Source organism: Nematolebias whitei, chromosome 21, assembly GCF_014905685.2.
Source record: "Nematolebias whitei isolate Nwh7 chromosome 21, NemWhi1, whole genome shotgun sequence".
Taxonomy (NCBI): Eukaryota; Metazoa; Chordata; class Actinopteri; order Cyprinodontiformes; family Rivulidae; genus Nematolebias; species Nematolebias whitei.
In genome coordinates, this window is record NC_056518.1 from 30,375,437 (window position 1) to 30,385,280 (window position 9,844).

General features: G+C 41.1%; 2 protein-coding genes across 2 annotated transcripts; both read left to right on the top strand.

The window, feature by feature from the left end:
* Window positions 1–1,309: 1,309 nt before the first annotated feature.
* On the top strand, window positions 1,310–4,703 carry LOC119427046 (e2f-associated phosphoprotein). The gene is made up of 6 exons (XM_037694622.1): window positions 1,310–1,482; window positions 2,276–2,454; window positions 3,200–3,304; window positions 3,397–3,505; window positions 3,599–3,718; window positions 4,039–4,703. Exons 1-6 carry the CDS (start codon window positions 1,403–1,405, stop codon window positions 4,328–4,330), a joined length of 885 nt encoding a protein of 294 aa, XP_037550550.1. The 5' UTR covers window positions 1,310–1,402; the 3' UTR covers window positions 4,331–4,703.
* Window positions 4,704–5,738: 1,035 nt separating this feature from the next.
* On the top strand, window positions 5,739–7,886 carry sptssa (serine palmitoyltransferase, small subunit A). The gene is made up of 2 exons (XM_037694553.1): window positions 5,739–5,885; window positions 7,718–7,886. The coding sequence occupies exons 1-2, from the start codon at window positions 5,783–5,785 to the stop codon at window positions 7,819–7,821; spliced, it is 207 nt and encodes a 68-aa protein (XP_037550481.1). The 5' UTR covers window positions 5,739–5,782; the 3' UTR covers window positions 7,822–7,886.
* The last annotated feature ends 1,958 nt before the right edge of the window (window positions 7,887–9,844 follow it).

The following is a 9,844-nucleotide window of genomic DNA, read 5'->3' on the forward strand; positions in this document are numbered from 1 at the left end:
AATAATGTTGGAAACGTTTAAAAAGGTTTCTGCTGTTATTAAAACTTCTGTAAATGACACAGATCATAACTTTTCTTCTTCTTCAGCGCCTGTCCTCAGCGTTATGTAATTTTAATTTGATCTCTTTTAGCTTTTATTAAAGCCAAGTAAAATAAAAGTCTCATAGTTGAGCTGTTGCACGACCTGCTCATTGTTTATCAAACACTGTTCACCCAGACCCTGAAGAGTGAAGATGCTAGGATGGAAGGCTGCCTGGAGGTAGATCTGCTGTGTTGTGCCGCCCCTCGCTGTCCACAAACTGAAACAGCATCTTCCCTCTTTCTCCTTTTCAACTTTTCTCTTGTTTTTGTGTTCTGCAAGTTGCTCCGGCAGGCTTTCCCCTGATTGTTTCTTTAAATACTTCCAGCTCCAAACCATTACTTTCTATCTGAAAACCAGCGGTAACATCTACGGGAGGTTTTTACGTCAACAAGTGTAGCTAAGATGTAATTTATTTAATGAAACCCTTTAAAACTCAATGGAACAAAGTGCTGTACAGAGCTCGACGATAAAATCAATCGAAATAATGGATAAAAGAATTAAAACTAAAACATTTGAGCCAACAGGGAATGAAAGACAGAATTAAAAAGTCTTTAAGTGAGGATTTAAAAGACTTTTAAAAGATTTAAAAGTCTGAGCCCATCAGAACCGAAAAGGTCCGTGTGCTGTTTGTGAGGCGGGTCAGGGTTTGACAACAGATTTGAAGCGACATGACTGATCAGGATGTGTAAACACAAACACAGAATTGTTTTAACTTTAGGGTTAATTTATCAGGCTCTTTTCTGACACTGGTTTAAAGTTACAATGAGCCTCTGCAGGCCGTCTGAAGGGCCACATATGGCCCCAGAGCCACAGGTTGCAGACCCTTATTAACTAAGGTGTGAGTGTGAATGGTAATTCGTCTTTAAAGAGAAGTTCTGTTTCTTTATCCAAACAGAAATTAAATACTGAAGCTTCATGAAAGCAGCCGTAAGCTCTGCCACTAAAATAAAAAAAACAAGCAGCTGAATTTTTCCTCCATGCAGCCGGTCAGCATCTTTAGTCTTTCAGGTCCTCCAGACCTGGGCTGGTTTTGAAATCCAGTCCACTTTCTGCAGGCTCCAAGGACTCCGAGTCCAGTTTGAAGGTCCAGTTTTTAACCAGAAGAACAAAGTGAATCAGAATGAGCTGTTTCAGTTGTACAGGTTGCACAAGCCTTATTTTCCGGTGTATTACTTCCATCCGCCAGGTGGCGGTAATGCGCCTTTCAGCCGGCTGCGTGTCAACAGCAGCAAAAAGAAAAAGCAAAGAAGAAGAACACGCTCCTAAGCTAGTTAACTGGAAATATTATTGTTTTCTTAACTGAAGCTACTAAACGGTCAAAATGAACAAACTCATTAAATCCCAGGAGTTTGACTCGTATGAGTTGGACGAACCGAGTGACGAGGAGCGAGCTGTCAGCAGGTGGGCAACAAATAAAGCTTCGGGTTTCAAAAACTGCGTTAGCATTAGCATGGCGAGGCTAGTTAGCCGAATGCTATCATGTAAACAAACCCACGACATTATTTCTGCTAAACGTTAAACTTACAGAGCAGTTACAGCTTATAAAATCAGACAGAAACTGAGTATTTATTTCAATGTACTGACACGACGTAGACCCATTTATTTAAGGTAAACGATATAAAATTTAGTAATGGCAGGTTTTTAAAGTATTTGATTTCAAGAACGACCTTTTTACGCTAAGCTCCTGTATCTAAGTAAAAGTAATAAACTCGGTATTTTAAAGATTGTGATTCCACAGTAAATAACACATTTCAATTATAAATGTGTATTTATAAAAACGAATATTCATAAAAAATATTTTAATTTCTAATAATATAGAACTTTACTGATGTTTTTATATTGCAATGAAACTGTTAACAGTTGCTTTTTAATGAATGTTTTCAGTTTTGATTTAAATATTTAGCAGTTTTCTAATGAATTAAATATTTATCAAGTGATGACGGCACTTTTGACATAAAAGGACACCATTCATTCAACCTTTATTTATACAGTTTAGTTCCCATTGAGCCTCAATGACTCATTTACAAGAGAGACCTGTTTCAGACAAAAGTAGCACCGAACTTTGTGGAGCCAGAAGAAAGCAGAGCTGCCATGTGATCGCCGACAGTATTACATGGAGTAAACCATCACTGAATTGTCTGTAGCCTGCCTGGTGCCAAGCTTTAAAACATGTTTTATTCTCCCCGTGTTTTAGTTCAGAGGATGAGCTGGATGTGTTGCTGAACGGGACTGCCGAGCAGAAGAAGAAGCTGATCCGGGAGTATCTGACTGGGGAGAGCGAGTCCTCCAGTGGGGATGAGTTTGAAAAAGAGATGGAGGCAGAACTGAGCTCCACCATCAAGAACATAGAGGGAACCTGGAGACCATCAGCTGGTAACACCAAAAAACTGCCATGATAACGTCTTAAACCATGTAGAGCTGTAAGCCCTCACAAAGAGAGATGTGTGCCTCAACCTGTGCTGACAACTAAACAGGGTTTTTCTGTCCACGTTCAAATCAGATTTGATTCATTATATGTGGGAGGGGGATTAGCAGAGCTCTACATTACTAATGCTACGTCAAAGCCACATATCCTGTGTCGATTGGTCCTTAACAATCTCCACTCCCCAACCACAGAACCTGTGGCAGCAAGGGATTTCTATAGGCAGGGCGATCAGTTCTGTTGACAGGACAAGGGGCCCTCCTTGGATAATGGTAGGGGAAATACTGATAGCAATACTAAGCTTTGTTCTTCATCATCTTTACAATGGACTAGAATGAGATGTTTTTCTATCCTGTAAATCTGCAAACGTATGCTATTCCAGTTGTGAGTAGATGAGAATAAAAACTGAAACAACAGTTGACTCCGCACATCCCAGAAATATGTGTTTTATAACAGCTTGATGTGCAGAAAAGCTGATCTCTGCTGTCCTCAGATGGAAAAACTGATCAGTTCGAGGAGGTTTAAAATGTTAAGATACCCGATTATTTTTTTAAGTTGGTTCCAAAACAAAGCTGCTTGTTGATGGTGGGAAGTAAAAATGCCCCTGCCTTCCTGTGGTGTTACTGGATAATCTCACATGATCAGACAGTCTCTTATTTCTCGTGAACTCAGAAACGGCTGTTTATTCTGCGACAGACAGCGTTGGTGAAGCAGCAGATGGAGGAGGTTCTGGTCCGTCCAACCCCCGGATGTATGACCAGGTTTACTTTGATTCTGACTCGGACGAGGAGGATACACCAAGTAAGAATGCAGCCCGTCAACAGATCAATGCATCATAATTTAGAATGCTTTAACGGTAATTTGAGTTTATTAAAGTTGACCTGAATCTTCAGGCAGCTCCACAAGCCGGAGGAGAAAGCAGCGGATGATTCCTACTAATGATGAGCTGCTGTATGACCCGGATGAAGACGACAGGGACCAGGCCTGGGTGGATGCCAGGAGGTACTCATGTTTAAAAACTCTTCTTTAAAAAAAAAAAGACACACGCACCCTTCCTCCGATACTCATTCAGTCTCCTGTCATCATCCTGCGCAGGTATTACAACAGAAAACGAGCGTCTGCAGCGTCCGGGTCTCAGCGTCTCAGCGGTCCCACTAGTGACGCCGTCCTCAACTGTCCTGCCTGCATGACCACGCTCTGCCTGGACTGTCAGAGGTGAGCAGCAGCAGCACGTCGAGTCCGTTCAGGTTCTGCTCAGTTAACAGACAACTGATCCGTCCACCTCATGAATCTGTCAGGTTCCTTTTAAAACAACAACAACGTAAAAACAAGTAAAGTGTATTTCATCAACCTGACCACCAACACACAACCATCAGTGTTAAACAGTTTCATTTAATTTGTCCTAAAAGTAATAAAATGATTCAGAGCATTAATCCTTCTGCTATTTGAGAAACAAATGTTTGCTGTTCATCTCAGACTGAGTTTACTTCCTGTGTTTTTAAACAAGGTAACACATCCCAGTTGTGTCCTTTCAGGCATGAGAAGTACCGTACGCAGTACCGAGCCATGTTCGTCATGAACTGCACGGTGAAGAAGGACGAGGCGTTGCGCTACAAAAGCCAGCAGGTGAGAAGACCGAGGAAGAGGAGGAGGGGGCAGAAAACCGAAGCTCCGGCAGAGGAAGCTGCCGCCTCGATGCCGGCGATGCTGATGGACACTGATGAGGTTTATCACCCGGTGATATGCTCCGAGTGCTCCACGGAGGTGGCTGTGTTCGATAAAGATGAGGTTTACCATTTTTTTAACATCCTCGCCAGCCACTGCTGAGACGAACTGAGCACGCTCAGCGCTGGAGAGGTTTGGTTTGGCTGCTTTACTTAAAGCAGAACTACAGAGGAGTGACTCATCGTTCTGAGGATCACTGGGACCAGTTGGACTAGATCACTTTGAAACAGTCTAATTTGGATTAAACCCTAAATCATTTGCTGGAGAATTAAAACCACTCCTGGACCAACAGAGTGGTCACATCCTCACAGCGTGTGCTCTGTTTGAGGAAATGTTTGAAATGTACAAAAACTGGAACGTGTCTGTAAAAATCTGCTTTCCTGATCAGTTTTGGGACAGTGTTCATATTAAACGGTCCTAAAACTCTTAAAACTGGTAAAACTCTCACCACAAACCTACACATTTATAAAAAAATAAAGCGGGTTGTAGTTACAGATGAACATTTTAAGCTCCTTCTGACCTGTAACTGTTGGAATAATATAAATTTCATCCAATCAGCATTCAAAGTTCGTGTTTGTGATGACTCTCAGCTACCACCACATCAAATTTTAACTTAATATTTGTAAAACTCACTGAGTCGTGGACATTTTTCTGCTTGCTGATTTAGATTAGCCATGATGGTCGTCTTAAATAGGGTTTGTTTCAAAAGGGAGTCGGTTGTAGATGTGCATTACTTTGTGAGTTTCATAAAAATCTGTCCACTCGTTCATTAGATATTTTTATAAGAGCGAGGACACTGATAAAGGAAATACATGATCGCTTGCCTGTTTTGTTTTTAAGCTGTGGGGGATTGTGTTGCAGTCGTTTCCTGTCAATCAGTTACAACTTGCTGAAATCTGCGTGCTCTTTATGAACGGCAAACTGAATTGTACATTTAAACATTTAATAGTTTTAGTATTGTAAATTTAAAGGTAATTTTTGTTTCATCTAAAAGTGCTCCAAGTACAAAAAGAAAACGCGTTTTCATTTAGATTTTACTGATTGCACATTTTTTTCCAGGTGTTTATCACACGTTCAAAAGCGTTCAATACAAAAACAACTGGACTTTATTTTTTCAATTGAACGTTTTTTTAATTTATCATGTCCTGGATGACTATAAATCTTCACCAGCATTTATCACACATTGAAAAGAATAGAATCATATTTATTATTTGACTTGTATGACTTGTATGCAATGAGACTGGGGAGGTTTGACTTGTTTTTTCATATTTTTAAAACTCGTGCTGATTAAACAGATGTAGCTAAAGAAGCAATTATACAGCTAGTTTATGAGAAGTAAATTGTACCGGCTGACTTCCGCCTCCCTTCTATCTGGGCTTTATTTTGAAATCCGGAAGCTGGAACTCCTTCCTTGCGTCAGTACGTGACGCAGGAAACACAGACTCGTGATTGGCTGAGACCGACCGTCCAATTCAACGTCACGAGCAACCAGGAAACACTTCCTGCCGATTCCTGAAGTATTAGCGGTGAAAGCTAACTGAGTATCGGGACGTGATGGCGCTCGGAGACTGTTGGAAGCAGCTGTCCTGGTTTTATTACCAGTACCTTCTGGTAACGGCGCTCTACATGCTGGAGCCCTGGGAGAGGACGGTGTTCAGTATCCTTTTTTACTGGGAGCGAGCGACGCCTCCGAAGCTAAGCTAGCAGTGACTGCTAACGTTAGCTGAACGGAGCTCGGGTTGAGTTTGTAACAAATGTGCGGCGGTTTATCGTAAATTCGGGATACTAAACATTAATTTACATTGTGTTGTAGTGATAAAACACGAGCTTCAAGTTCAACAGAGATAAATCGTACCGCTACATTTGACTTAAACGTTTAAAAGACGGATCAGTCAGTTTTCGTGTAAACTGAATATAAATGGGTTTAAAGTAGTTTGTGGCTGTAGGACAGAATATGGTCGGACTTTCAGGTGGATTACACAAAACCCAAACCAGGACGATCTGATCAAAACACTGATCAGATGTTTGCTGATAAACCATCTAACGTTGGCAAATGTGACGGATCTGAACTGCACTTTTATTTTTTACTGTCCGTTACTTGTTCTAAAGTTCGGCTTAATAAAACAATAATTTTCAATTAAAGTTGAAGGAAGCTTTATAAACCAGGTGTTGATATTAAATGAAAAGGTATAAATCCTCAAAATGAATACAGCTTCGAGTATGAATGAAAACATGTCTCCGAGATCATTCAGGATGTGATCAATAATCAATAGACCTCATTGATTGTAATGGCAGCTAGTTTATAATCAGTACTTTGGTCTGAAGCGTTTAGGGTCAACAGTGACTGATCTGAATGTTCTTTTCACATCCAGTTCCTTCACGTGTGTGGAACTTTAAAGTTTTTTTTTTTATCGTTTTGCTGCTGAGCTCAGATCAGCTGAATCACGTGGTTATATTTTAGTTAAATGTGTCTAAAATGCACGTGCAAATGTTTTTTTGTTTGTTTGTTGTTGCACTGAATTAGTTTCTTAAAGCATGTTTGTATATGTTGGGCTGAAATGAGCCGGTAGTGCGTGTCACTATCGCACCACTTTGTGACAAGCGCACGTGTTTGACACTTTCTGCTGTGCACCAGTGATGTGAAGGTTGGGAACTCTGGACCTTCTAAAAACGAGGCGTCTCTGCGGTTGAGCTCTCGTTCTCTAGTCTAACGTAAAGCGGAGCTCGGAAGCTGCTTGTTGAGGACCGGACCGACCTGCTGAAGACTGCAGCAGATGGTCTTGCTGTTGCCATCATGAACGGTTGGGTCACGTGAAGTCGTCGGTCGTTTCTCAGGCTCTGGAAATAAAAAACGTAAATGAGAACGGTTTCAGACGCTGGCTATGAGTATATTGAGAACATTTCTTGCAGACACTTTTTTAAAAACTGTAACATGCAAACAGACTCACCTGAGGAAACCGAGAACGCTCTGAAACATTTAAAAACATTCTGAAAACCCTTGTGCAGCCTGGTTGTGGTTTGCCACCATCAGTCTGAGCTCAGTGAGGTACTGGCTTCACGTCTAAAGAACATTTCCATCCCTTCACTTTACAGATCACATTACTCGGGATGTTGAGAGCTCGGCTCGGTGTAAAACGAGTTAGTTTGTGGTTTAGAACTAAAGGATAAAATATAATTTGGCCCCCATTTATAACAAACCACCTTTAGAATTGTTTTGGCACTTTGAATAAATTTACCAAGTCTTAGTTTTACAATATAATGTAAGATATGAACGAAATGTACATTTAAAGCCTGCCTCTTTAAAGAATGACTACCGGTACATATTTTACTCCAAGTCAAAAGGTATCGATCACAAACTAGTTATTGATTTGTGACACGCTGATAGCAGCAGAGACCGGACGGATTCTGTAAATCCATCGCACTTTGTGTTTATACTGTAAGAGTTTCTGTCCAAACCAGCAGAGTTCTTCCTTAATGGTTCCTCCTCAGACTCGCTGCTCATCTCTGTGGCCGCCATGGCCGTCTACACCGGCTACGTCTTCATGCCGCAGCACATCATGGCCATCCTGCACTACTTCGAGCTGGTCCAATGAGGGCACCGAGACCCCGATTCTCCTAGGACCGTCCCTGCTCCCTGTCCATCAGCAGAACTTCCCTCCTCTCCAGGGTGAAGTCATCACTAAAGGTTGGAGCTGAGAACGCCGTACGGGAGGTCGCGTGGGACAATTTCAGCTCAGAGACTCCTCTTCCTCAGTGCTTTTGTTTGGAGGCTCAGTTTAAGTTTGGTTCAAAATGAACTTCTCTGTTTTTAAAACTCGATTTAAATGTTTAGTTTGGACTGATTTTATTTGGGTTTAAACATCAGACCAGCTGCCATGCTTTGGTTTGACTCTTGGTTTAAACTCAGGACTGATGGACTAATGATCACTGTAATCAATGCAAGGACCCAGCTCTCATCATCATCATCATCAGCTTGACCCTCATAACTCTGAACGGTCTTCATCGTCACCTTTCCTCCTCGTTAGAGGTGAAGTTTTAAGCAGAACGGCTGCTGTCGACAGATTAACGTTCAGATCAGAGCTGGTCGATGCTACGAGAAAGATGCAGACAGGTTTTCAGTCTTCTGTTGTGATGAGCCATGATGTTCATCACGTGAAATCGGCTCCGGATACGTTCTGAAGCAGCAGGAACGACCCGACACGAATCTGAACTAAATCTTTACCTGTTGTTCTGGTGCTCAAACTAAAAATGCACATAACACTTTCACTATAATCGCTGCGAGACATCAGCGTTCCCTCGTCACCAAATTCAACCAAACAGTTGTTTCAGGCCCAAGTTAAAGAATGTGCGCTGACCGAAGGGGAAATGATCAAAAAACTTAAATCAAAGGAAGAGTTTTCAACCTGCACGTTCAAAAACAAACTGTTAATTTGTATTAAACTTTATCATTTCTGTAAAAAAAACAAAAAAACAAGTCACTTTCTGATTAAATTCTCAAGCTGTGAACGTTTGGGTCTTATTTTATATCGAACTTGTTTTTGTGGCGCTGAACGAACATCGAACGTTCCGGCTTCATTTATCGTTAATGTTCTTTAAACTGTTTGCAGCAGGAAATAAAACGCACGTTCGTCTCACAAATACTCGTTTTATTTCCTCTCGTGCAGCGACGTCATCGCTCATTTTAAAGTTAATATTTGGAAAACAAAGTGCAGGTGTTCCTTCATGTGGTGTACATATTATATTCTTGTAAACATATCTGTAAAGTTTTATAGCTGACGTAAAGAGATGATTTTTTGAGTAAAGCACTCAATATACATCTGAAATGATTAAAATATTTGGCTAAGTTTGTGTTTCCTGGTCTTCATTAATTATTGACTGATGGGATTTATTTAATGTCAAATTAATCAATTAAAAGTTTCAAATGATGAAGTTCCAGCTGTTTACATCCACATGTTCACACAACTCTTTAATTTATAGTTCGTGCTCTGTTGCTTTTAGTAACTTATACTTTTCAAATAATTTATACTTTATTTGAAAAATTCCCTTAAAAACAGATTTTTCTTTTATAAATCCGCTCCAGCTACTGGCTGTCTGAGCTAATTTTAGCTTTAAGCTACCAGATAGGAATTTTTAGCTAACTTTAGGTACTTGTTAGCCTTAGCTTCTGTTGTGCTCATTCTTCTAGTTTTTGCACACGTTAGCTCCAGCCGCGCTGCTTTTAGCTGATCTTCAGCTCATAATTGATGTTATTCTGGCTCACGTCTGTTAATTATTCAGCTCGTTGAGAGAAAAGTTAAACATCTCTGAGCATCGTGTGTAGCTAAAGAAACCGAAGCGCATTGTTTAAGTCGCAGCGCCAGCTGGTGGCACGGATCAACAGCAGCTTCAACAGCAGCTTCAGCAGCAGCTTCAACAGCAGCTTCTACAGCTTCAACAGCAGCTTCAACAGCAGCTTCTACAGCAGCTTCAACAGCAGCTTCTGCAGCAGCTTCAACAGCAGCTTCAGCAGCAGCTTCTACAGCAGCTTCAACAGCAGCTTCTGCAGCAGCTTCAACAGCAGCTTCAACAGCAGCTTCAACAGCAGCTTCAACAGCAGCTTCTACAGCAGCTTCAACA

Bases quoted from the DNA above. Each gene is read 5' to 3' on its own strand.
- LOC119427046 (XM_037694622.1), top strand. From the start codon at position 1,403: ATGAACAAACTCATTAAATCCCAGGAGTTTGACTCGTATGAGTTGGAC. The intron at 3,305-3,396 runs GTAAGAATGCAG...CTGAATCTTCAG, and splicing joins GGACGAGGAGGATACACCAA to GCAGCTCCACAAGCCGGAGG. The intron at 3,506-3,598 runs GTACTCATGTTT...CATCCTGCGCAG, and splicing joins GCCTGGGTGGATGCCAGGAG to GTATTACAACAGAAAACGAG.
- sptssa (XM_037694553.1), top strand. From the start codon at position 5,783: ATGGCGCTCGGAGACTGTTGGAAGCAGCTGTCCTGGTTTTATTACCAG. The intron at 5,886-7,717 runs GTATCCTTTTTT...GTTCCTCCTCAG, and splicing joins CTGGGAGAGGACGGTGTTCA to ACTCGCTGCTCATCTCTGTG.